The following is a 27,851-nucleotide window of genomic DNA, read 5'->3' as shown; positions in this document are numbered from 1 at the left end:
GCAATTCAATAAAAGGAGTAGTAGCTGCTTTTTGTTATATTTAGTTAAAATCTACTATTTGCTCCATGATTTTCAAGATTTGTCAAAGCTAAGTAGTACCACTACCATCTACATGTCTGCACATATCACAGGCAGGACTGCTACAAGTGCCTCCTATAAAATCTTCCCAATGCCTCCCTTTATGAGACTGGGCTTTACTAAACTTGCAGCTACCCCATTTTGGGGTTTGAACAGAATTTCCTATATCAAGTGTCATTTGTGTGCCTCTTTGGGGGAAGATTAATTCAGAACAGCTCAGTCAGTCCATGGATAAGCTAAGGAAAATTGTGAAGCTCAGGATAATACAGTTGCCTAAAGTAGAAAAAGTTAAGGTTGAAATGGCAGCATTAAGTTTAAATCTTTGGCCAATAAAAACTAAAATTGAAGTCATTACTACAATTGTGGAGTCAAGACTGAGACTGGGAAACACTAAAGGCAAATACCTTAAAAAAAATGAGGCAGAAGACTGAGTGTGTTTTTCACATGAGACTGACACAACAATGATGGCTGGTAACAGCAACACAGCTTTGGAAACACTTTCAAAATCTCCCACTAAAACACTAAGACACAGGTTTCAAAGGAACATATTGTAAATGAAATGGGATATTCTCCACCAGGTAAGTCTAGAAATTTCCAGCTAGTCAGCAACACAATACTAAATTGTCAAAAGTCAAAGTAGAAATAAAGCAACCAAAAAGAAGCAACAGAAAACCCACACAAGTTTTTATTGATTTTATTTAGAAGTAAAATAAAACACGACATTTCCATCTAGAAACCACTGGCATATGCTGCAGTAAATTCAAACATGGAGAGGTGGGCTTAGCTTTTCAGATTCCTCCCAAATTCAGCTCCCTCCTGTTGCACTGGAGCTTTGTGCAAGCTCTGGCACAGCTGAGGACACAACTGTTTAAGGCAGCCGCTGGAGCTCGAGCTTTTCAGCAGATGGTGCTTCAAAGACATCATCTTCAACACTTTCCTCTATGGGCTTCATCTTTGCTGAAGTTCTCAGGTAGGGAGATGTGCGGCCCGGGCCTGTCACAGGTACAAAGGAATTACCAGTTAATTTAACAACACACACCTGCTACACAGACCTATCTGTGACAAAGTGGACACAATCTGATGATCCTGCCCCAGTTGCTTCATGGGAGGATTTCTAAGTGAAGGTTTCTTTGTTATCTGGCCAGAGGCACCAGGAAATTCTAGACATGGAACAGCCACACTGCTATGAACCAGCAGTGCCTGCTGCTAACCACAGACACAGCATTCTCCCCAAGTTCAGAGCAAACCCCAAGTGCAGGGGGTGCCCCTGCTTGTTCCCCAGAGATCATTTTCTCACCCTTACACTCACACACTGACCCTCCTCCATTCAGCCACAGCAACACGAGTGGCTGCCCTGGGTACAAAGGGTGTGTACATCTGCACACTGGCCTGGCTGCAGGGAAGGCTCCTCAGAGCCCTGGGCAAACCTTGGATGGGCACATCATCAAAGCTACAACTGCCTTTAAAGCATTAAGTCATAGAATGGGCTGAGTTGGAAGGGACTCATCAGGATCAAGTCCAGCTCATGGTCCTGTGCAGGACATCCCAAGAGTCACACCATGTGCCTGAGAGCATTGTCCAGACACAGACACAACACTCTCAAACTCTGCCAAGCCTGGTGCTGTGACCACTTCCCTGGGGAGCCTACCCAACCACCCCCTGGGTGAAGAGCCTTATCCTAAAAGCTGACCTAAACCTCCTCTGACACATCCTCGTAAGTTTTACACAGCATGATATGTAAAACTTATACAAGATTTATACCCCCATAAACAACCACAGAGAAAACAAGATTTACAGGCAAAGGCCACATAAATCTCACTGCAACAAAACTACCTTTTAGAAAGGCAGCAACTTGTCTGCCAGAGCAGGGCTCACACCACAGCTATCCCTGTCAAGACATTAAATGGAGTTTTTGTGCAAACTACCTCTATTGCAGTTAAATTTTCAGTATGAGGGGTCAAACCAGAGAACTCCTTTGAATCATCAGCTGAACAGTTCTGTTTTCCATTGTTCATTCTGAAATAGAATCTACACTTGGACATGTATTTTTCTCAGTACCCTCTTGTAGACTTAGACCACCACAACAGTATGAGGTTGCAAACAGCTAGTATATGATGACCAAAAAGATTATGGAAATCTCTGAAATCCCATTTGAGAAGAAAACAACAAGAGATAAAGGCCATGCTAACAGACTGTTTGCATACAAGCTAAAAATTTAAATATTCTTGAAAAAAATACTGATAGCTGTAACACACTCTTATTTTTAAGAAATGTTTATCAGATATACAGTAAAGTGCTGTGTTAAGGGAGCCCACTTATGAGCAAAGACTCATTTACACTGAACTGGATCACATTTACACTGTGTGTGTTACACACAGAGAACTATACAGACACAGGCAACAGCAGCAAGTTACAACACTAATGCATTTTTAAGTCACTTTCACAAAGAGACTGTTTGGAATTGGCGTTTCAGAACTTTTTATGTTAAAAATGTATTAATGTTTTCTTTTGAGATTCAAAAATTACTGAAACTGCCACAACACAGGGTTACTCAAGCACATTTTTAGACACTGAAATTATGAAACATTTCTTCCCAGACAGATGTGTTTTATGGCCTAAGCAAAGGATACCTGCATCAATTAATTGGCTAATGTGCCCCACCCAACGTCTATTGGTACATTTGGATACAAAATTGGCTTTTCTGGGAGACACCCAAAGGAAAAAGGGTGCTGAAAATGCTGAGTTACAGTTCCAGCTTCATTCTTTTGTAGATCTTTGTTTCAGTGTAGTTTATTGTTATTTTTTAAATGGTTTTCTTCTGTTTAAAGCCAGTTAATTCTCTCCAGAAAACAGGAGTAAGTGGCCATAAGTTTATACTACAGGATTCAATATAAGGTCTAATTAGCTCAGCCTGTTTGTTTCAAAGACATGCTCTTATTTGCTCCAAATACAAAATTTTGTCTACTGATGCCATTATCCAGTGCTGGACAGACGTTCAAGTGACTGAGTCAGACCTTCCTTTCACTACATTTTGTTGCTCTTTCTTGTGGGCCTAAACCAAAATACATATTAAAATTCCTGTGAAATCCAATCCTGCCTTCAACCACAAGCAGGGAGCATATAATTTGATAATACCACTAAAAGCATTACCAAACCAAAACCTTTTACATTCCTGCTCAGCTTAGAAGTTAACAAATACAGATGGACACACCAGCAAATCTGAGATGTCTAAAACAAGTACCACAGAAAAAGAGACTGTATCTCTAATAAATATGTGAATGGCTGTCAAGAAATAGTTTTACAGAATAGAAACTAATATCAAAATATTATTTAAAGGACTGACATTCAGGTGAAACTAAGCTTGTGATCAGGTTAAACTATTTTGGTTAACTCAAATTCTGGAAAAAAGGATACCAGTATTTCACTTACTAATGAATTACATACAGATGGACCATGGATGTCAAGCACAAGTGTCACATGATAAACAAACCCCACTTTAATACCTTTTTGAGGATGCCTGCTGAGTTAATGTGATGTTATCAACAGAAAACATCATGCTGCAAACGACTCACTCCGTAAGCATTATAGAATTCTTGTTGGTTATTTCCTTAATATAAAAGCAAACAGTTAGTTGGGTTTCTTAATTAATTAAACTAAAAACATACTTTTGTTAGTAATTGTAGCTTGGGACCTACTAATTAGTAATTTTAACCCTTTTATTACTAAACACTTTGAAATAGGATTAATATTAATTTCATGAGAAAATGAGTCAAAGTTTATAATTCATAGCACTGATAAATGCATAATTAAAAAAGATAGGATTATACAAAAATATAAATACTCATTTTTTCAAGAATATGGAAATTAGGGGAAGAAAACTTATTTGGATTATAGTAGTCAAAGTTGTATTTGTAGTGGGAGGCTTTGTCCACACAACAATCACCTAGCAATGGCAAAACAGTATTCCTATAGAGTTCCTGTACAGGTAAGTTCCCTTCATTCATTTTTTATTCTAATTTTATAAAAAGAAAAAAAAATCACATTTCCATATGTTTCTCACAAAATATTTTGAGGATTTTGGATTGTGTTTTCTTGTTCTAAATTAACAAATGTATGCCTGTAGAAGGAGGATCCAGGGAACAGCACTGGAACTGCAAGCCTCAGAATGTGCCTTATAGTAAATCTTTAAAAAACAGACAAAAAATACCCCAGCTGTTGCACTGAGAGCACCCAGCAGAAGATTTTTCAAAACACATCAGTGACAAGGCAAATGGCAGATTTTTTTTTTCAGTTTTGTGATCTGAAAAAAGTGCACATGTGGCCGCAATCCACACTGAATACAAATCTTTAAGCAGAGCTCACCTTGGTAGCAACCCCATCATTGGCAATGACAGTACCCAGGAATAACTAACAAACTATTTTGGCAAAAACAGAGATTGAAGCATTACAGTTCGAGGAGATGAACAAACGTTTCACAGAAGTCAGAAATTTCACAATCAAAATAGAAAGAAGAAATAAATAACAATACTTTCTGAGTCGTGTGTGCAATGGTATAGGGGCAATTCCTCTGCCTCCCCAAAAGTAAGGGAAAGTGTTGGACTTGGGAGGCTGCTGGCTCAGCTGGGCTGAGGAATTTCTGAACATAAAAGACACATAAACCCCTTCTCTTGGGTAAAGCACACCCTCTATACCAAAAAAAAGGTACATAAACCAAGGAAAAGTACAACAGAGAAAGGTGTATTTATCAAGTATGTGCTAAGCACAAGTGCATCTTGCAGATTTATACAATTACAGCTGAACTTGTCATGCATTTCAAGTACTTTCTCCCAAAGCTGAAATACTGGTGTAAGAGTTTTGCTGTTAAGCCTGAAAGAGACACTTTAATTCTAACCAATCACACAAACACAGTTTTACAGTTTCTGAGTGTGCAAGTTCACCCAAAGGCTCTCCATGCAAAGGAGTGGCTTCAATTTCACAGAACTTTGCTGTGTGTGGAACAGGTGAAAAGCCACTCGAGGGTTTAAAGGCAAAGATCAGAGAACAGACCAACACAGGAGACTTCACAGCAGGAATCTCTACAGGCTGCCTGATCAAGAAGAGCAAGGAGAAGGGAGCCTTCCTTCTTTCAACAACTGGATCACAGGCCTTGGTGCTCCAAGGAGTTTTAACCAGCCTGGGATCTGGTGGAAAGGCAACAGGGCTGGGAGCAGGCAGTCCAGGAGATCTCTGGAAGGTAGCAGACAATTCCTTCATGATTGATGAGTCAGCTAGGGAAGGTGCTCTGCTGGACCTGTCACTGATGAACAAGGAAGAACTCATCAGGGAGCTGAAGGCTGCTGGCAATCTTGGTTGCAGTGTCCAGGAGCTGGTGGAGTTTAAGATACTGAGTGGCAAGACAAATAGTTGAATTACAACCTTACAGGACAGGGGACTGTGGCTTGCTCAGGGTTTTACTTGGCAGGAGCTCATGGGACAAGGCCTGCAAGGACAGACCATTCCAGTGCACAAAAAGCTGAGCAAGCATGGTAGAAGGCTGGCATAGATGAATAGGAAAGTTCTGACAGATCTCAAACAGACACACACAAAGTGTAAGTGGGGATGAGCTCCTTGGAGGAAACACAGAACCATGGCCCAAGCATGTGGTGATGAAATGAGGGAAGCTAAACCTCAGCTAGACCAGGATCTAGTGAAGGGCAACAAGAAAGGCATCTACAAATAAATCAGCAAGAAAAGAAAGACCAGGGTAACTGCAAGGCGAGAGTTCAGTAATGCACAGGACACAGGAACATGAAAAAGTCTGAGACATTCAGTAACATTTTTGGTTTGAGTTTTTTCTTTAGAGGTTTGTCCTGAGGCTTGTTGGGACTCTGCATCCAGAGGGAGAGACAGAGAGTGATGTTTGACCAACAGGAAACCTGGACTGAATTAGGAGCACCTCAAGTCCACAGGGTGAACACAAGATTGTGGAACCACATGGGCTGCATCCAAGGGTGCCAAGCATTGGCTGATACAACTGCAAGGCCCCCTCTATCATCCTGGAAAAGTGATTGAAGTCAGGGGACACAAATAGAAATGCCAACATCACAGCCATTTTAATGAAGGGCAAGATGGAACACCCAGGCCTAATAGTCTAAATTCATTTCCCAGGAAGATTATGGAGCTTGTCTTCCTGGAAGCCATGCCCACAAGCACACAAGGGATGGGAAGGTGACTGGGGAAGCCATCACGGATGTTGATTGCATCTGACCACTCTGGCCACCTTCCACCTTTGGTGGTGAGATGATGGCCTCTGTGTATGAATGGAGTCCAGGGGATGCTGGTTACATGGATGGTAGCACAGCCCTCCACAGCTCTGCCACTGGGTCCTTCCAGACAAATGGGAAACAGACTGGGTAGATGGGACTATAGCTTTGGTGGAAAATCTGCTGTACTGCCAAGTTCACAGGGTGGTGAGCAGCAGTACAAAATCCAGCTGTCAGGTGGTTGGTTACCAGCAGTGTTCTCAAGGGCCAAGGCCTGTAATAATCAAGATATGAATGACCTGGTTGATGGGAGGGAATGCACTCCTGCCAAATTCACAGACAAAAGCCAGGTAGTGGGGGAAACTGCTGACAGGCCAAAGGGTAGGGCAGTGAGTCTGGACAGGCCATTGGAAAAAGAGAAAAGAACTGACAAAAACAACAAGTTCATGAAAGACAAATCCCTGAACCCGGGACATGACACACCTACACAGCATCACAGCCTAGGCCCCAGCTGGCTGGAAAGCAGCTTTGCAGAACATACTGTGGTGGACACAAAATGGAACACGAGTCAGCAGAGTGCCCCTGCAGTGAAGTGTGCCATTCATATATTGGGCCACATTAGCAGCATATATTGAACCATATAAGCAAGAACATAGCCAGCAGGTCAATGGAAGAGATTAATCCTCTCCATCTGGCAATTGTGAGCCAGGATCTGGAGTGCTGCATCAGTTTTGTGCCTCCCTGTACAAGAAAGACATGGACATACTGGAGCAAGAGCAGCAGAGTGCAACTCCAGAGGCTGGAGCAGTGATGGAGAGGCTGCAGGAGCTGGGTGTGTTCAGCCTTAGGAACAGAAGGCTCCCAGGGCTTCTGACTCTTGTCTTTGGCTACCTAATGGAAGGCAACATAGAAGAGAGAGCCAGACTCTTCTCAGAGGCATGCACTAAAGAAAGAAGGAAAACAAGCATGAGTTGCAATAAGGAAAATTTTTTCACTGTGGGGGTGGTAAGTCCCTGGAACAAGTTGCCCAGGGAGGCTGGAAAATCTTCCAGCTTGGAAATATTCTAATCTTCACTGGACATGGCCCTGCTCTAGTTGATATTGCTTTGGACATGAGGCTGGACCTGATAATGTCCAGAGGTCTCTCACTACCTCAACTACCTCTGAATGTCCTTGCAGCGAACATGGGAGAAAAAGAAAACAGCACTGGAATTTTCATCAAACTATATCCCAGATGTCACCCTTGATGTTCTAGTAGGGTGAAGCATTAGCAGGGCTTTTTCTTCCATCTATCTGGGCATGCAGACTACACCAATGTTAAGGAGTAAAACCAGATAGGCCCCCAGGTCTGAAGGTATTACTGGATGAGAACTGTGAGGAACACAATGGAAAACAGATAATTAAACAGAAAGATGCAAATATTTGAAAATATTTCCTCCTCTTAACAGAGACTTCAACCATAACAAATAACATATAATAAATAACAATAACAGTGGTTTTTTTCTCATATATTTGAATTCAAATCACTAAAAAATAATATTTACAAAATCAAAATAAATAATCCTATATGATCCTTTTAAATGCTGTTAAACTAACAGCTTATGCCAAATGCAAAAATAGAGAATCTTCTGGGGCTTTTTTATTCAAACACTGCTTTCAGAATTCAGGCTAATGTTAATGTTTAAATTCAGATGATCTAAAAACAAATGACAGCAAAAGCCTAGAAAGAATAATTTAGAATGTTTTCATAAAGGAATAAATTAAGAGAATAGAAGTAAAAAGGTCAGACATAGTTTCTTCTCTCACTTCATCTGTTCCCTACTAGTCCTGTCATACAAAGCACAGCAGAGGAGAGCCTGACAGGATACTTGGAGATTTTCCAGATGGCATCAAAATATTGGTGTATACCACATTCCTCCAGCCTCTGCCAATACAAACTATCTCAGGAGGAAAAGTAGGACACAAGTTGCTGAGGGAAAATGTTTTGTTTGGGTTTTTAGTTTCTACAAGCACCAGTGACAGAACAAAGGACATACTACTGTGACTGGCACTGTACCTTCAGTTTTGCCCCATTACTATAAACATTCCATATTATGCCAAAGATTATTACTACATATGTTGTGGTCTTTTCCCAGTATGTACATGAGGTATCTGCATTTAGAACACAAAACCTCATGCATCTGACTGCCCTGTAGTTAAGTCCCTTAATTTAGCTGCTACAGCAGCACCCAAAAAGCTACAGTCTGCTCCCACAGAGGACAACAGGAGTTCTGCAGTGTCTCTAATGGTCAACCTGAGCCATATTCAAAACTGGCACAAACTATCCTGAGCACTCACGAAGAGAGGATGCAGAGGAAGTCCCACGAAGGAACATCTGCAGGCCATCCTCGCTGTCACTGGTGCTGGCCATGCTGTTCCTCATCTGCATCACCGAGAGCTGAGAGCAAAGGCTGGGCTGCCGGTCAATCTTCTTTGAAGCCTGAAAAAGAAAATAAATGGTTACTTTAAAAAAAAGATATCAAGTAAGTTAAAATAAAAATGGAAAATTACCACTTCCCTTGTGATAGATGCTCCGGTCTCAGCCATGATTATACAAGAAAATTGTTATAGGAGAAGATTCTATGCAGTGTAAATCAATTTAAATGACAATAGAAAATGCCAGTAATATACTGGAACTGGAACATTGGCAAGTATGAAACTGCACATTAATTATTCAATCTCAAATCGCTTTTGTACTGAAATTTTCATGTATTTTCTTACAGAAAGCTTGGGTTTTATTATCTGGTAATTCATTATTTAAGTATGATGCTCTGCAATTAAATGTTGTCTTTATGATGAAGCTGATCCTCCTTGCTAAACAAAACAGTGTGCTATATATAGAGGCAATTTATACCTTAACAGAAGCATGGTTATTTTCCTGGCTTTTCATATCATTATGTTAGAAAAGTGGTGAATGTCCCTCCTTCCCAGTTGATGACCATTTGGCTCTTGATTCTACTGCAGCCTAAGTGCATCAGGTGAGCATTATCTTCTCCCTGTCAAATGGTCTGAGGAACTTCTATTTTGCTTTAAGAAGCCTTCCTGAGAAGCCCTTATGCTATAACATTTATATGAAGCCATACATTGTACCTTGTAAGGTATCACTGCAAGCCAGAATGCTATTTTAGGGGTATGTGAAAGGTAGCAATCAATGACAAAACTATAATGGATAACTCCACTTTATGGAATTTGACTAGTCAGGAAATAGTATCCTATTTCATGCAGAACAGAATGACTATTTTCCCAATACCAGTGAAAGTCTCTCTAGGTAGGAGAAAATCACAAGTTTTCTTACAAAATAAATTATACTTTATATATATAATATATATATATATATATAATATAATATATATTATATATATCATATAAAATATATTATACTTTATATATTAATAAAATTATTATTAATATATATTAATAAAATATATTATACTTTATATATTTAATAAAATAGAATACACTTTTAAAAATAAATATATTTTTAAAATAAATATGCTCTTTAATAAATAAAATATAATTTTCTGTTTTCCAACAAAAAATTATTTGATAGTTTTACCTTCTTACTACCATATTGAATATGAATAATCAATACTCAATTGATTTCCCTATGTACACAAGTCAACCCCAACATTTTCTGATGAGATTGACAACAGTTAAAAGACATCAAAGACACCAATAATATTTATATTTGAAAGTGAAGCTTGTGAGAGGTAATATGTACAGAGTGCTGGCAATGGGAAAATTAAGAATTTATTTAACAATTCTCTTGCCGAGTTATGTAGGAAGAGCTCATGCAACAGGAATTTTATTTTAGGAAGAATAATAAGATCATACAAATTTCCCAAATGCTCATTCAATTTTTACAACATACATTTTCAAAACTTACTATAATAAACCAGCTATAATAATCTTAAATTTATGCGAATTTTGCAACTAAAAACAAAGACTCAGTACAAACTGAAGATGAAGTGTGCAGATGTTAAGTGAAAAGAGGAAAAAAATTTGTTGGATTTTCTAATTCTTCGAAATTATGATAAGGAATAAGTAAGGAGACAAAATGAAACTAAAGCAAGGTAATTCATATTCCTGAATATGAGTACACCCAGACCACTTAATGTTTTATATATTTATAAAGATAACAATTATATTTTAATTATATTTATTTATATTTTATATGTATTTCATGATTCCTTCCACTAACTGCATCATATCAACATAATGTTTGCTTTTTTTTTTTTTGGACTGGCAACCCTCAAAGACATGTTGAAATTATTCTTCCTAGCAATCAGTATTACATAATTGTTTGCCCCCAGTAAGAAATTTTTTTAAAGGGAAAAACTCTGAAGCTTCTTTTTACAAAGACACTAATTTGTTAGTGAGAAGGGATATCCAGGGAGAAGCACCTTTTAAGCTACTAGCATCACATCCAATTGTTAGGCAGAAATATTTCCACAAGCTGATCAGTTCTGAATCTCAGTTACTCATCTTTCTTGTACATTACTGTGCTAACTTTGTTAAATATTGCTTCTGACACAAATGTTGCACTGACTCACACCTTGGCACTAAAAGGCCACGAGTGTGCATTAAGTAGCTGACAGCAGCAAGTTAAAAGAAGGTGCTTTAAGAGCATTCAAAATTGAAATAAAAACACATTTGTATGTGGGAGGAAAATTTCCAAACAAAACTTGAAGTTGCTTACCTTGTCATTTAAGGTTGGGTCATTCAATGAATAAAGTTTATTCGTAATATCTTTGCCAATAAGGTACTTAAAGATCTCATAAAGAAATGGCTCAGACTCCAGAAAGAAAGTCAGCCTTTCCCTGGACCAGCACAGGAACTTGCAGTTATCATCTGCAATAATGGTGACCTGGAAAAAAATACATGCTCAGAATTAGTACATTTAAAAATTCAAGATGAGCACACCTAAACATGCTTCAAAAGAAGTGATTACATTTTATTTGTGACTCCAGTTAAAATAACTCTTAAAGCCATAAAGATTTTTGGTATCTCTTTGTTGTGAATGTGATATTTACAAATGTAAAAATTCTCAGCAATTTATTATCATTATATTTTTAACTGATATGTGTAGCCAGTTTGTTTTACAGAAAACCTGGGGGACAATAACAGGGGAAAATCTCTCATGAGTTCCCAAACCTAAAAACATTTATGTAAGAGGAAATTTATTTATAAAGTCAGTCCTATAGTGATGACAAGCACTTGCAGTAGGCCTATATGTAGCTTGGTTTTATTTTACATCACTGTCACCAAACAGGAACAACTGGTGTCACCTAAAAGTCTCCATCCAAGAGTTTTTAGTGATTTAAAAAAATATTTCCACCTTCCTTTTATAACTGTCAGCCCTGCTGATCCCACAAGTACAACCCTGTAGCAGCTGAGCCAAGGCTCTGTTTGCTCAGTTATTGATAATCCAGTTCTGGGTAGTTACAGGGGATTTTGCCCCCCTCTCACGGGAGGATGGACTTGCCAGGTTCATCCCCCTGTGCCAGCAGAGGGCAATGCCACACCAAAACCCACACGGGTCATACCCAGGGGCAGGTTTTGCAAGGGGGAGTCAGGCATCTATGAAGAAATCAAAATCAGGTGCTCTCTGCTTTTACAAGATAACATTACATCCTTTAAAAATTTAAAAAATCCGTTAGGCCCTAGAAACAATGAAATACTGTCATATATCCATGGATTTTTAACTCCACAGACTGTAATATAAGCCCACAGGCTGAGGAAGAATTCACCAGCATTGCCAGCAGATGGGGTCCTTAAGACTGAATCCGTGTGCTCCTGCAAGGCTGTTGGTGCTCACATGGCAGTAACAGCAGAACCCACGAATAAAGGACACACACTGCTCCAGATCACAGTAACTCCTAAGGCAGGCAGGAGCTGAGGCACGACCCTTTTCTCCTGGGAGGGCCCGATGATTCCTACCCAGGAGGAAGGGGCTGTGCCGGGAGCGCAGCCGGGCTGTGCGAGGACCCAGTGCTGCAGGGTGGGTGCATCTGGACAAGTCTCTCCCCTGGCACTCAGCCCAGCGTTCGACTGGAACATATGACACCAATCACTGATTTTAGAGTCTGCACTGCTCTGCCTCCCTCCCCTTCTGCCACGGTAGCAGTGTGGATGCACCAGTCAGTCACAGGCTGGTCATTGTTACACACACCTAGCTAAAGAACATCAAGAAAGAGGTAGCAAAATAGCCATTTATATGGGAAAAAACACCATTCTCTAAAAGTATTCCACCTCCCCAAACTATAATTAAATATATTTAATATACCAGCATAAATACACTGCTAGAGAAATATACCCTTATTGTTCCCCATATGAATATTTTTATTCAAAATACTGAGATAATTCTCAGCTTATGTTGCTTTAACAAATTGCAAAATGACAGAAGTATTAATACACTTTTATAAATACCAATTTCTAATTACTAGTGCCAGAACTTCTAGACTTTAATTATTACAGTAGTTCTTTTTCCCTTTTCTTTTTTTGAACCTCTGATGAGACCTGTTCATATCATCTTTTTCCATCAAAACTGCCTCTTAAATTATTTGTCCTGAACAATCTCCTAACATAAAACAGACTTAGAAACAGTAAAAGAGAATAAAATAGCAAAAGCTAGACTGCTCAATACACACCATTATAATACTGTTTTGCAGCATTTAAAAGTTATTCTTGACATGGTGCATCTTCAAACACCTATACTAGAAGGACAGCAAAATTATGCAAGTCAAATAGTTCACTGTTGATCAAATTTATACTGTATTTTTTAATGGTCTCACCAGCTCATGTCCAGTGACATTTAAAACAAAATGTACCTGGAATTTCTCACCCCGGTTCATCTGTGTTGATCGAAATTCAGGAGAATCTATAAAGGCACAGGGGTAAATATTATGCAGAAAATGCCCTCGATAAGACACCTTCATTCTGGAAATAAAAATGCATGAAACAACATTTTAAACTCATGGAGGCTGATTAATTTAATCAAAAATTGGGTAGGACTACTGACTGTGGTAATGCAGTAGGTAACAGGAATAAATACATTCATCTTCTGGAATACCACTCCCAGAGCTACCCTGTTTTCTGCCTGATTCCAAGCAGAACAGGCTGCCAGACAAATAGAGAATTGATGAACATGCATGTATCCACAAAACATTGTTATTCAACCTGAGAAAGGTCATGTTACACAGCCAGACCAGAATCAGGCTTCCCTTAGGTAAGCAGCTTTGTGGTAATGAGTAAGAAAAGCAATGAAGCCTGACATCACTGCTGCTGTACACAGAAACTGGTTAAAATATTGGCCAGAATTTAGCATGAGTTTCAAGATTACAGCCTGGCCATGGGCATGTTTTACCCTTTCTCACCTGGATTCTGTCTGCCTCTGGGCAGTGCACCTGCCCCTCTCTACTTGCATGTACAAGGGCAATGAATCAATTTCCAAAGGTCTGCTGTTTTAAATCCTACTGGAGACATACTACTTCTTCCCTCATGCACTATATTTTTTAACCTTAAAACCTGAGAATGGATGACTAGGGTATCTAAGACTTAAACAAATCTCTTGCTTATTTTGCAAGACACTGCCTTTGGTATTACACAAATATAATTCCCACTAAAATCCATGCAGCTGCACATGTAAGTGGATACACAATATGCTCCCAGTAAGAGATATCACTGCCACCTGAAAATGGTGTCACAAAATAGACTGCAAGTATAGACTATTTGACTATAGACCATAACATACTACAAACAATTGCAACCTCAGTAAATTTTCTAATTTATTCAGCCATGACACAAAGCATACAACTGTGCCCAGGCTTTTATAGAACCTACTTCCCCTTCAGCAGGATGCTCAGCCTATCATCAACTGATGTTTTATCTTCTGCTGCATAGGCTTGACCTGTCTTCAAAGTCTGAATGTTGCAGAATTGTCCAGTTAGTCTTTGGAAGAGCTCTGGAGGCACATGGAGAGGTTCAAACATTCTCTTGTAGAGGCTGCTAAGTTCCTTCTCTATCTTGATCTAGATTGGAAAAACAAGAGAGATGAATAAACACAGATGCATTAGTTAAAAATGAGTAAGACTGCACACAAGCTTTAGCTTGAGGGACATCTTTGGCTGCATTATGCTTAAGCAAGGAAAGAAGTGGTAAATGTGTGATGTCTATCCACAAACACTGCCTGTGATAGGGTGACCAAAACCTTATCTAAAATGAGCCAGTTTGGCATACTGGTGCTTTAGAATGCTGTCCCATCCAAGTGCCACATTAAATCACACACAAGGAGCCCTCTGACATGTCTGTTGAGGCAATAGTGAATAGGAAGAACTTGGGCAAGAATTATGCAGAGAAAAAAAAATTAGTTTGTCTTTCACACTGCATGCACACATCACTGTGGCTATCCCTCAGGCTCTCCTGGGAGCCCCTCTCATCCCTAAGCTTCTTGGCTTACTTGCAGTAGAAAATCAAGTCCTGAAAAACAAACCAATTATATTGAAACCACATGTGAGGGAGGGGAAAAAAAGACCAAAAAAACATTGCCAGCTGAACATCCCACATCTAAGAGCCCACCCAAACTCAGGCAGCAGCAATGAGGGAAAGGATGCTGGCTGAAATCCTAAGCCTGGAAGTCTTCCCTGAATGAAGGAAGCAGGGGATGAGACAATAATACAGCCTTCCTGAAAGCAGAGGCAGCCTGAATAAAGCCTGCATATTTGCCATGAGGAAGACAAATTAGAACAATAAGCATCAGATAATGACAAAAAAAAAAATATACATAGAAGAGAGAATAAGGAAAAACAACCGAGAAAGAATGGCAGAAAAAAGATAAAGTTTCTGACTCATGTTCAACTCTTCCCCCAGGACCTGCAGGTCCTTTTCTACGAAGCTGCTTTCCAGCTGGTCACTCCATGGCATGTGCTGATGCATATTTATTCCTCCCTGGTGCAGTATCCACATTTTCTATTGAACTCCATGAGATTCCTGTTGGTCCATTTCTCCAGCCTGCTGAGGCCCCTCAAGATGGTTTCCCAACCTTCTGGCCTATCAGCCACTCCTCACAGTTTTGTGTCATCAGGGTTCACATATGCCCCACCACCCAGACCATGAATGAAGATGTCAAACAGCACTGGGACTGGCACTGGCTCGAGGTTACACACCACACACTAACATATGTGTAGTACCCAGCTTCAACTGGACTTCCTACCTCTGATTACCACACTCAGCCCTGCCATTCAGCCAGATTCCAATCCATCTCACTGTGTCCTCTTCCAGGCCACACTTCAACAGATTCTCTATCAGGATTTTATACAAGACAGGGTGTAAAAGCCTACCAAAATTAAGGTTGAGGATATTCACCATTCTCATATCTGGCCAGTCATTTCATCATGGAAGGTTATCATAAATATGGCTTGGGTTGGAAGGGATCTTAAAGATCACCCAGTCCCAACTCCTCTGCCATGGGCAGGGGCACCTTCCATGAGACCAGGTAGCATCAGAGCTTCAACCTGAACTTGAAAACTTCTAGGGATTGTGCATGTACAGCTTCTCTAGGCAAGCTGCCCCAGTGCCTCACCCCCGACACAGTGAAGAATTTCTTCCTAATACCTAATCTAAACCTACTCTCAGTTTGAAACCATTCCCCCTTATCCTGTCACTACATGCCCTTGTAAAATGTCCCTCTCCATCCTTCTTGTGGTTTCCCTTCCAGTAGGGAAGGCCACAATCTGGCCACCCCAAAGCCTTCTCTTTTCCAGGCTGAACAAGCCCAATTCTCCCAGCCTTTCCTCACAGAGCACCTCTTCCATCTCTGTGCTCGGGCCCTCAGAGCCCTCCAGGTGGGATCTCATCAGAGCAGTCACTTCCCTCACCCTGCTGGCCATGCTGCTTTTGATGCAGCTTAGGATACAACTGGGTTTCTGTGGCTGTGAGTGCACATTGCCAGGTCAAGTCCAGCCTCTCATCCAGTTCTTCTCTCTAGAGCTGCTCTCCATCTGTCCATCCCTCAGCCTTTGTTGATACTGGGGGTAGCCCCAGCCCAGTGCAGCACTCTGCACTTGGTCATGTTACATTTCATGACATTTCCATTGGCCCACTTCTCAAGCTTGTCCAAGTCCCTCTGATCCCAGCCTTTAGGTGTGTCAAACAACTCCACTTGGTGTCACCTGTAGACTTGTTGAGGGTGCACTCAATCCCTTTGGCTATGCCATTAATGAAGACACTAAATAGCACTGGTCCCAATACAGACCCAAGGGGGACATCACTTGTCACTGATGTCCATCAGAACTCTGAACCTTTGACCATTACCCTCTGGAGGTGACCATTCAATCAGTTTCTTATCCATCTATTATCGGGCTGGTTAAGCATGGCTTCCCTTTGGTAAATCCTTGCTGACCACTCCTGATTACTTTCTTGTGCTCTATGTGCATAGAAATGTTTTCCAGGACTATCTATCCCTTCTTTTCAGAGATCAAGTTGAGGCTGACCATGCTGCAGCTCCCTGGGTTCTCCTTCTTGCCATTTTTGAGGAAAGGAGTGGCATTTGCTTCCTCTGTTCCTCACTCACTTCTCTCAGTCACCACCATTATTCCAAGACTATCAGGAATGGCCTTGCAGTGACAAGAGCTCTTGTGGCTGTGTGACATCAGGGGTGCATCACCTGACCTAAAGTTACACTGCTTTCACACTGAATCAATTACTAGTTAAATATTCCACAAGCAACTACACTCATATGAAATCCAGGTTTTGAACTTCCTGTATGTTCCTTATGCCACAATCTTTAATCCCTCAGAGGACATCTACACAGACAAAACAAGGATTAAAAACAAACATGCAAGAGAAACTGTATTATGTTAAGTCCTGAGCTGTTTGATTTCAAAATATGTTCCACATACCCACAAAGCTAGATGACTGTTTTACCATCATGTTCTCCAGGAACTCCCTCATTTTTAACAGCTGTACCAATTTAATTTCCACCTTTCTATAAATGACCACTGCAACTTAAAGAAATACATTTCCATCTGAAAAAGGAATTTACGTAGCTCCCAAGACTCCTGAACCCAAAACCAGGCACACAGACACGAGGGCAAATTTTGGCCCTGGAGTGTTAATCCAATCCCTTAACTAGCACATGGTTCATGTTTCATGATCTTCCTCTAGTGTGTAATGCTTTGAGGGGAAAGCAGGTGTAGCCACTTTCTTAAAGACTGATCAGATTGCAGGCTGGAGCCCTGCTTTAGATGGGCTCCCTTGTAACAGACCATTCCCCCTTCCCAGGCACAGCTGACTGCTCCTCCAGTCATGCTCGTGGGTCATATTCCAAACAAGCCATATGGGTAGGTGTAATGTTTTCTTCAGCAGGGGTTGAAATATTCTGGGATGCTGCCAGAACTCCAAGACAGACTGATTAGAATCAGCTTCCACTCTGACTAAAAAGGCCAAATTTGTAAAGCTCCAAGGAATCAAAACCACTGAAGATTATTTCAGAAAAGAAACTCACTGTGATTTTGCAAGCTCCATTTAATAAAATAAATATTTAACAACCAAACATATCAATTATTCATTTTGTAATATGACTAACTTGTAATTATTCTGTCATTCCTTTCTTTCCTTGGAAAGATCTTTTGTGAGAATTACCAAAACTGATTCAGATGGGCAATACAATAGCTGCAGAGAGAAAAATCTCATTCAAAAATTAGTTCCTAATAGTTTTAAGTTTTTCCCCCTCTATTCTTTGTCCTCTTGTAGGAAAAATAAAACAGCTTTGGGGTTTATAATAAGCATGTGAGACAGCTAAAAAGACCTGTGTGACTATCAGGCATCACTTCAAGTATGCGTGTTGATCATAGTTTGCAGCAAAGATTAAAATATATATTTTTAATAATTACTGAAAATATGCATTACAGCGATTAAAATAACATAATATTTTTCATGCAATGTTCATAAATACTGTAATTTCTCAATGGAAAGAAGACTATTGAAATTAAGCCTTAATATGCAAAGAAACAGCACTTCCTGGCTAGTCTATCAGATCTAATTTTTGGCTAAGCTTTCAAGTTGCTCAGGTCACATAGCACAGCTGATGGTAATCTTTGGGTGAACCTGTGTTCCATATTGGAGAAACACTGCTGTAGGTAGAGCCTCTTCCTTTTTTAACACATGTACTCAATTTATCAACTTGTTGTGGACAGATGCAATTTAACCTTTAGCCCCCTTTTATACGCTGTGGTTGCCTGCCAGAGTGTGAGCAGTGCAGTTTATGGGAGTGCCAAACACCTCAGTCCTGCTGTGGTTACTCTGACACTGGGCAAGGGCTACAGAGAGAGAAAACAAAGTTAAAGGCAGGTGCTCCAGCCCTCCCCCTCTTAGATGCAATTTTTTACCAACTTTGGTGACTGAGTTTATCAGTCGAGTTTCATATTCTCACAAAATTCCTTCTTTTTGTATCCACCCACAGAGTACTTCAATCATTTCTATGACTTGACCTAACTCCTACAAATAATTCTGCTATCAAATTTATAAGAGGATTTCGTGAAAAGAGCTGCCTCTTCAATAGGATGAAACCTATACCATAATGCACAAAGTACCCCACTCTATGCCAACACAGCTTTTAGTAGACAACTGTAATTACAAAATAATGTATTTCCTTCTTCATTCAGTATTGATTTACACATTGCAGGGTGATTTTTTTGTTTGGTTGCTTTTTTCACTCAAGCCCAAACCAGCACATCATCCTCCCAGGATGCTTTTCGCTTTTTCACTCACCAATAACCTTTGATTTAGATTTTTGGAAAGGGTTGGACAGGTACAAACTCAAGGACCATTACCTATGTTTAAGGATGCCACAATTCACTTTTAAAATACAGGTAAGATTAAAGGCTTGGTTTCCAGGGAAATGGGTTTCTATCAGCTAAGCACTCCATTTTGCAATAATTTCTGACTTTGGTGGCCATTTCCTGTCCCATTTGACAGAAGATTAGAAGCCTCAAGATCTATAAAAAAGGCTTAATTGGTGGGGGTTTGAAGGGAAGTAGAACATGCTAATTTGGCTGAGGAAAAAGACTGCAAATAAATTAATCCCATATTAGAAACTAGAGTACCTGCATGGGATATTTAAAGTGGACAGCTACAGAGTAGGTAGAGTCTGGCCTCACTGGCTCTCCCTTATCTATCTCCCTTATCACAACTGGTATTTTGTGTGTGTGCTGGACAGCATGGCCATGGCCACCTAGCAGAAACACAGTGCAGTTCCATCATGTACTGCATCTCAATGGTGACATAAATCAATTGAATAGGCTGAAAAAATAGCATTAGTAATTAAATTCAGTAACTAAAGAGGAAGTTACCCTTTAAGTACCCTTCAAGAGCAATTTGAACTAGAAATATTTACTACACATCTACAATTGTCTATTAGCAGATCAGTCTAGCTTGTTTTAAGCTGCTTCCTAGGCAAGACAGAAGTCAAGCTTCATGCTGCCTTGCCAGCTAATTTCCTAGATGCTTTCTTGCACAGGCAATGTTGAATTGGTGAAGAGCTTATTTCCAGGTAGGTTCTGTTTTCTCTTTTTTTTTTTGGTACAAGTTGTTGCACACTTTCAGAGTGTGTCCAGAGTGTGATTTTGGGCCAAACACAAAAGTATTCTGCTGAAAATGTGTACTAATCCATTGGTTTGTCCATCAAAAATGGGGAAAACTTCCCTTTGTTGCATCTTACTAGAGTGCTTGTGAAATTTATCTGTTATACCTACCGGTCTCCTTTTATACACAAGGTATATGAAATGCAAAAGGTTGACAACCAAAAACACAGAATTCCAGATCATTATGTCCAAGGCACAACGATAGAGTGTAGCCCAAATGATGAATAATGCACATCCTGTAAAAATTAACAAAAAAAGAAGAAGTTAGATTTCACCAAATAATAAACATTCCTAGAAAACCACCAAGAATACATCCACTGAGTATAATTACACTGAAAAGCAATATATTCTACGAACTTTAATACAGTTAAGCTCTCTGGAGGAAGGCATGCAGCAGTAGCTAATCACTGCAGTGCTGCAAACAGGCACTGAGGGCAGGTGGACAGACTGCAGCCCTATCACATGGGACTGCAATACTCATTGAAATCACAGTAATTCAGATCAGGATGGGGCAAGCAGAAAGGTGCACTCCACAATGCTTTTTTACTGAAATGAAGTAGAAAAGAGATGGGGGAAAATCAGGCAGCTCACAAAAATTTGTATTGCATTAATTAGACAAAGGCCTAGAAGTTCACGTCTAACTAGCAAGGGAGAGTTGCATAAAAACTTCCTAAAGTCATATGCAGATATTTTTGAAAATTAAAAGAAACTATTATTGCTGATGTGACAAGGTCATATCAGGAACCTGAATTCTCCTGTGTAACATCAAAGACAAAATTTCCAAATGCTGACTCTTTTTTGAGTTGCCTTACTTTGAATAATGACACTTGTTTTAAAAGACAAGGCATCATGTATGAATAGGGATTTCATTTTCAGCCTACTAAGACAATATTTATCAAATGATGGATTATGTATTAGTGAGTCTCTCCCAGATAACTGTGAGCCTACCATCCAACAGAGATGGCTGGAGAGGTCACAGTTATATTTTCCCTTAAGCTTCCTGCAAAGACAAAAAGGAGACAGTGCTAAATGAATGTTCTTACTCCCTTTCTTCCTGAAAAATGACCTTGACTTAATGAACTCAGTACTCTCTAGTCTGTCTGGGTTGTTAACTGATGAGGCAGAGCTTGCATATGGATTAGAAAAATCAAAATATAGTAACTCTTGATCTGCTTCATAGTTAGACTGCAAGGCACAGGAGGATTCGAAATCTGGATGTATTGAAGAGCAGCAATATTGCAGAGCAGCACAGAGGTGGGACAGGGTGAAAGAAAAGGGAACAGGTCCCTAGGAACCAGGCCTCATTACTCGTTCTGCCCACTGAGTAAATCTGCTCCCTGCTGCCACCCCAGCTTGCAAAACTCTGATTCCCTATCTGCTCATACAAGACCTACAGATCAAAATGGCAGGCCCAGCAAGTGCAGAGCTCCTTTTGCTTTTAAAGGCAAGACAAAAAGCCTTGCAATGCTCAGATCCTTGGTCACCAATGCAGTGTGTTTTAAGAAGTTACCCTATCATAACTATAAAATAGAAAATGCAAGAGTGTTGTAAATTCAAATAGTTCTATCATAAAATTTACCCACACTATAATGCCAATAAGCACTCACTTAAAAATACTTGAGCATGCTCTTGTTGGATTGGATTTATCCTTCTTACACTGCAATGAGTCACTATTCCTGCTTTGATCACAAGGATCTTGTCCCACACAAGGTACAGAGGCTTTGAAATAGCTGTGAGACTGCAATGTTACAAATTGAACCACATTCACTCAGTCTCAAGCATGCCAAATTTAGGTTTTCCTCTCAAGTCAGATTCTGGTGTCACAAGATTCCTACAGTGGCAGAAGAAACACAACTGGTATCAGAACACAGAATACACTCCCCATCAAAAGGCTGCAGTTCTAAATCAGCAATGAAAATAATGCTGGTGACCCACAAGTGGCACTGGCTTGAACCTACGTTAAAAGAACACTTGGGGTCACAGCAAGCTCCTCAAGGAGAAGCTCTCATACCTCAGACACACTAAGCAATGCATCTGCCAATACACAGTGCCAGCACTTACTTGAAATCTAAAATCAAGGTCTTAATGACCAGACATAACTGATTTGAAATAAGTGGATTTTAAACATCCAGTTACATCTGACATAAATGATGTCCACTTGTTTTCAAGCTGACATCTTCATAGGTTTTGCAAATTGCAGTTCTAGAAAGTTTTAAGAGCCAAGAGTAATATAATCTTTCTAAAAAAAGGTGTATCAAGGTCAAAACAGATCCAGTCTTAGACCAAAACCACCTTCATCAGAGCATAATGGCCATTAATAGAGGCAGTAATTTCACTATAAGCTGCAGGGACCAGCTCCTCAATGGTCAAACCCAGCCATTTGTGTCACACTCCTGTTTCCAGAATAATCCTCCTACCTATGGTGAGCAGGCCTCGCAGAAGAATCATATGAAGATTCAAAGTAGTTGGAATAACCAGCCCAACTGCAAAGCAAATGTTTGCCACGTGGAAAACAAGATGATGAATCTCTTTCCAGTTTTCACATGCAGTCTCATTGAGAGGATCAAGGGTGGAATTTTTTAAGTCTGGAACAAAACCTAGTGGAGTAACAGTGAGTGGGCTCATTGCTGTAGTATTCATCTTGGAGACTCCTGCAAGGAGAGGAAAAAAATTCACTATGCATTAAACTGAAATATAGTAGACATACATATGGATTTTAGGGTTATTCTTTCCCTTCCCAAGATATATTTTCCATTAGCATTCATGGAAAAAAATATAAAAAATGCTTTAAAAGGGTAAGCTAGGTCTATAGTTCAGTAGTGCTTTGCTATCTCTTTCACCTAAATCATAGCTACCAAAACTGAGAGGCTGCTATGTCTGCTGCCAGTCTTTCAGGGAAATCACTTGGTCTACACAGTTTGAACAAGATTGCAAGACCCTTGTTTGTGTGTGGGACTACTGGAGAAATTGAGACAAAGACTATTTCTAATCTAAACATACATAGGATGTTTTTGTTGTTGTAATAATAAATATAACACATGTAGCTTTTGCCTCAATGAAATGGAAAAATATCTGTGGGCAAATCCCTATACAAAACAAAAAATCACTATTAAAACAAAATAAAGGGAGAAACTGGAAGATTTTGGGGCACTTTATTTAGAATATTAAAACTGGTCTCTCTGGGTAACTGCAGTCAGTGCTACAAGCTCTACAGAAGGTCTCCTGAACCCAGAGCAGGGCTCAGCTGAAGGAACACAACAGCTCCTAGAGATGTCTGCTGCCAAACACAGGAGAGCCCTGCTTCCAGCAAGGCATGTATGGTCTCTCACTGCCACAGCAGTAGAAATGATATGGAGGTGGGTGTAAGTCTCATAATGAACTACATGCACTTCATCATTGAGACAACAAGCTCCATAAAATACAATGCAATGGGATTTGCATTTGATTCAATCCTGTAGAGACAGGGCACGTCCCTGATGTATGTCATCACTAGCTGCCATGTAATTCATCTGCTCAGCAGACAATCCTGGGTCACAGTTAATACACTCTGTTTTCTGCAGACTTGAATATGCTCTGAAGCACCTCTGTTGAGAGTGTTTCTTGGCCTGTGAAATAAGCTTCTTGGCCTGTGAAATGAGTTTCTTCATCCCTTCCTTTTATTGTTTTCTTGTGATTGACCTGTGTACAGGGCTTAAGCAAGCTGGACAGTTTTCAAAATTAATCAGTGTTTTAGACCCCTTCTGAAAGCAGTGGGAAGAAAGAAATCCTCAACCCTCTCTTATGGTTCATCTCCTATGCCCAGAGCCTGTCACAGCTAAGGGATGCTTCAGAATGTGCAGAGGCATCCTGCAGGATCAAACACTAGCACAGATGCAGTGTATCTCTACCTGGTTTGAAAAAATTTTCAAGGAAAAAAATTAACTAATCCTAAACATCTAATCCAAAATACACTATTCACTTGTTTCTTAAGATATCACTTTCCTCTTTTCATTCCTACATTAGTTATTCACAAAGATTAATTAAAATGTGGGGGTTTATCATAAACTCGACACTTAACTGTTAGCAAACATCAGGCCTATCCAAATACACTCCTACTTTCTTTCAGCTCTTCCACACGAGTTCATCAAGAGAGTCATTAGAGCAGTTTCAGTGTCCTGACAAAGCCTCTCACACAGTGAGCCAAAGCCTGAGCCCATGAGAGGCTGCAGGACTGGCATTTTAACGGGCTCATAAACAGGAGGGAATTGCTAACTGGATAACTATGTCTGTGCTCATCTTACACACAGCTCATCTGGTGCTCCTGTTGTTTCCAAACAATATAAACTCCCTACACGAGAACAGCAGGATCTCTAGATCTTTTAAAAAAATCAATCTGAGTTTCTACCTATATTCAGCCTTCCACTGCCCAGTCGTGTGCCAGTAAAAGCACCACTTAAAATGCCAACAGAACAAGTAGAGACAACCAAACTCACACACAGATACAGAACCAGGCATAAGTCTTGAAGCTCAACATCAAAAGAGGCTGCAAGAAATAGTTTCAGCTACATCTGATTGCAGATCAAGGCAGCCTTCCAGATGCTTGATATTTTTATTAGCAAAATTTTGTACTGCTCCACTGTGGGAATAGAGGCTACCTGACCCTTTCAGCTCAGCTCTAAAGCATCACACATTAGAAGACTGGAAACCCAATGAACCAAATTAAATATACAGCACCTGACAATCTCATTCTCCTCGCAGCCCAGCCAAAACACTGCTCCCTTTGCTCTCCCAGACACTGATGCAACAAATCACCAGCCATAAACTGAAATAATGGGAAGGACTTTCTCCAAATGTTGATCAAGCAATTTAAAGCGTCCACAGTCGTAAGAGGACATTTAACACTTTTGAAGGTCAGGCTTACCCACTAGATTGCCTAAATTAGAACCCAGGAACCTAAATCTGCCCACCCCCAGTTTTTTATAAGCTTTGTCTTTACTACCTCAAAGTCTTTATATGAATACCTTCGAACTTCACTTACTACTCAAACAATAATTACAGCTCCCCTGACATACTGGAGACAGCAGAAACAAGAACTTCTCCATCATGGTGGTATTAAAAAGCTGACGGAAATAGATTGATGCTACCTGCAAAATGACACAAGGACAGACTTAGACACGGGGTCTGAATTTCAACTTAGGAGGCTGTTTTGGGGATCAGGAGAGAAGGCAGACAGGCAGAGCTACAAGCTGTGACCTGAAGTGCTTGTCTACAGGTAACACCAGAAAGACAAATATCCAAAATGTCAAAAAACAACATCACCGTAATTTTTAGATCAATTCTTTAATCCTAGCACCTGCTGTTGCCAAATAATACTGAAGAATGAGGGAAAAGTCTGCAGTTCCATAAAAGAGCAAGCAATTATAATTTTTTACCTTATGTGACCTCAGAAAGCCAAAAATTAATTTGGAAGTACAGATTCAGGCCTTAAAAACTGTAATTATGTCTACTAAGGATTAATATAGCACGACACTACTTAGTCATATGCTTAAGTCTTCAATGCAAAGATATGCATAAATATCAGGAGTTAAAAAAACAACTAACATAGTCAAAACATTTTGTGAAGTTGGGGGTAAAACAGCATCCACTGAAATAAAAGCTTTATGGGGCATAAGACAAATCATTAAAAGAGCATTTTTTAATATCCAGTATATATCCATCATATGGATTTAGATTTACCAAACCAAGAATTTATAATTCAGATGATTGAGAAGTCAAGCCAATTTGTTGTTCAAAGAGGAGGGAAAAAAGAGGATATTAAAAAAAATAAAAACTCGTTGACTTTTTAATATTGAACCTAATAGAAATTAGCGTAGTTTAAAAAAAGGCTTCTTAATTGTTTTTGAGCATGAACTTGATAGAAAGTTAAAGTAATACATGATGATCTTAGGTCAGAAAATACAAATTCTCAGAAAATAAATGAGGTGAGCTTACTCTAGGATTTTGCTATACTCAACAACAGCTTTATACAAGAGACCAAACTTCTGAAAAGCATTCCCAAAAGATTTAGTCTGCAAATATGGGGACACCAATATGGCTTTGAAAAAAGCATGAATTTTATGGATACCTAAACAACATTCACAGAAGACAGACATGGCAGAAAATCGTAAAACATTTGGTTCTACTATGAGAACCAGTCAGCCAAGCTGATAGTGGGACAGTGCTGAGTGTCCCACTCGTGTCATTACCACTTATTGAGATTATTCATATCCCACAGCTTTACTGGTCAACATTATTCAACTGAGCTTCTTAAATCTTTCAGTATGTTTCTACACACTTGAGTATGTTTCTAAAACTTGAGTATGTTTTCTATAACTTTGAGTACGTTTCTATAACTTTACAGTCAATGCAATTTCAAAAAAATAATTTAATTATACCTGCAGAACTTTACTTTTCTATGGACTTACAGCACAGAAGCTGCAGAGATATTTTAGGCAATAATTCTTCTATGAAGACAAACTACTAGAGGTAGCATAGCTGAGTTAATTACAGTTTAATTTACCAATTTCCTCTATTACAATGCAGTAAGAACGAATAGGAAAGTGGTATGAGAAAGTACGCTCAATTTGCTCCTTGCAGCAAGTCACATTCAATTAAATGCGTCAGCAACTACAGAAATTTGTTACTCTCTTCGGTCACTTTAATCAAGAGAAAATTTAACAACACGTTCATTCTTCATAGTCAACAAAGTATCACACGGTGAGAAAACCTTCCCCCGCGGCAGCGCAGCCCCGCAGCCCCAAGCGGAGCGGACCCGAGCCTGTGAGCGCCTGGGGCTCGCTCTGCCCTCCGCCTGCAGCGCTCACGGATGCGCCGGGCCCCCGAGCCCCCGGGGGGGAGCGCGCCCGAGCCCCCGGGGGGGAGCGCGCCCGAGCCCCCGGGGGGGAGCGCGCCCGAGCCCCCGGGGGGGAGCGCGCCCGAGCCCCCGGGGGGGGAGCGCGCCCGAGCCCCCGGGGGGGGAGCGCGCCCGAGCCCCCCGGGGGGGAGCGCGCCCGAGCCCCCCAGGGGGGAGCGCGCCCGAGCCCCCCAGGGGGGAGCGCGCCCGAGCCCCCGGGGGGGAGCGCGCCCGAGCCCCCGGGGGGGAGCGCGCCCGAGCCCCCGGGGGGGAGCGCGCCCGCAGCTGCCCGCGCCCAGCCCCGCTCTGCGCTCCGCAGCTTCACTTCAGCCCATGACGCGCGAACGCCAAACCCACCCTTCGTACCAAACAATCGCGAAAATAATTTTTAAAAACTGAAAAGAGTCGAGCAACTGGTCCCTTTCCCCCCAAAAGAGCCACTTCGAAAGCTGCAACCCGTCCCTCCTCCCCGCGGGCAGGGCACAGGAGAGCGAGCGACCGAAGGGAACAAGGGACCAGGGACGGGACCGCGCGTTCTCCCCGCTGGCCGGGCGGCTTCACAGCGGAGCCTGGCGCCCACCCCTCCTGCCGCCGCCGGTGGAGCGGCACCCCCGGCCCCGGTACACCCGCCGGTGCCGGCCCCCGCCGCGCCCCCACCCGCGGTGCCGCCGGCGCACGGCAGGAGCGCCCCTCACCTGCCCCGCGGAAAACTTTCCGGGCCGCCCGGACAGGACGGCCACAGCACGGGGCTGCCGCTCGTCACCGCTGGCGGTCCCGCGGCGGGCACGGAGCCGCGGCTGTGACTAAAATAGGCAGAGGAGCCGCGGGAGCTGCGGGCGGCGCCAGCGGGACCGGCACCGAGCGGCCGCAGCGCGCAGGCGCCTCCGCTGGGCCCGGGGCTGAGGGCGCGCCGGGAGGGGCGGGAGCGGCCGCGGCCCCCACAACCCTCAGAGCATCGCCCCGGCCCCCGCGACCTTCAGA

General features: G+C 41.2%; 1 protein-coding gene across 4 annotated transcripts; it reads right to left on the bottom strand.

Moving 5' to 3' along the window:
- Nucleotides 1–756: 756 nt before the first annotated feature.
- On the bottom strand, nt 757–27,754 carry POPDC1 (popeye domain cAMP effector 1). Of its 4 annotated transcripts, XM_054629372.2 has the most exons (9): nt 27,566–27,754; nt 22,417–22,650; nt 20,111–20,235; nt 14,202–14,389; nt 13,190–13,298; nt 11,059–11,226; nt 8,658–8,799; nt 3,582–3,685; nt 757–1,071 (listed from the first exon to the last, which is right to left on the bottom strand). In XM_054629372.2, the coding sequence occupies exons 2-8, from the start codon at nt 22,637–22,639 to the stop codon at nt 3,618–3,620; spliced, it is 1,023 nt and encodes a 340-aa protein (XP_054485347.1). In that variant the 5' UTR covers nt 22,640–22,650; nt 27,566–27,754; the 3' UTR covers nt 757–1,071; nt 3,582–3,617. The 4 variants fall into 4 exon arrangements, with proteins under 4 accessions (XP_054485347.1, XP_054485346.1, XP_077032651.1 ...); XM_054629371.2 differs by lacking the exon at nt 3,582–3,685; XM_077176536.1 differs by lacking the exons at nt 757–1,071; nt 3,582–3,685 and adding an exon at nt 3,781–5,461.
- Nucleotides 27,755–27,851: the final 97 nt, after the last annotated feature.

Source organism: Agelaius phoeniceus, chromosome 3 (genome assembly GCF_051311805.1).
Source record: "Agelaius phoeniceus isolate bAgePho1 chromosome 3, bAgePho1.hap1, whole genome shotgun sequence".
In the NCBI taxonomy this organism is placed as follows: domain Eukaryota; kingdom Metazoa; phylum Chordata; class Aves; order Passeriformes; family Icteridae; genus Agelaius; species Agelaius phoeniceus.
This window is presented reverse-complemented; position numbering and strand designations above follow the sequence as displayed.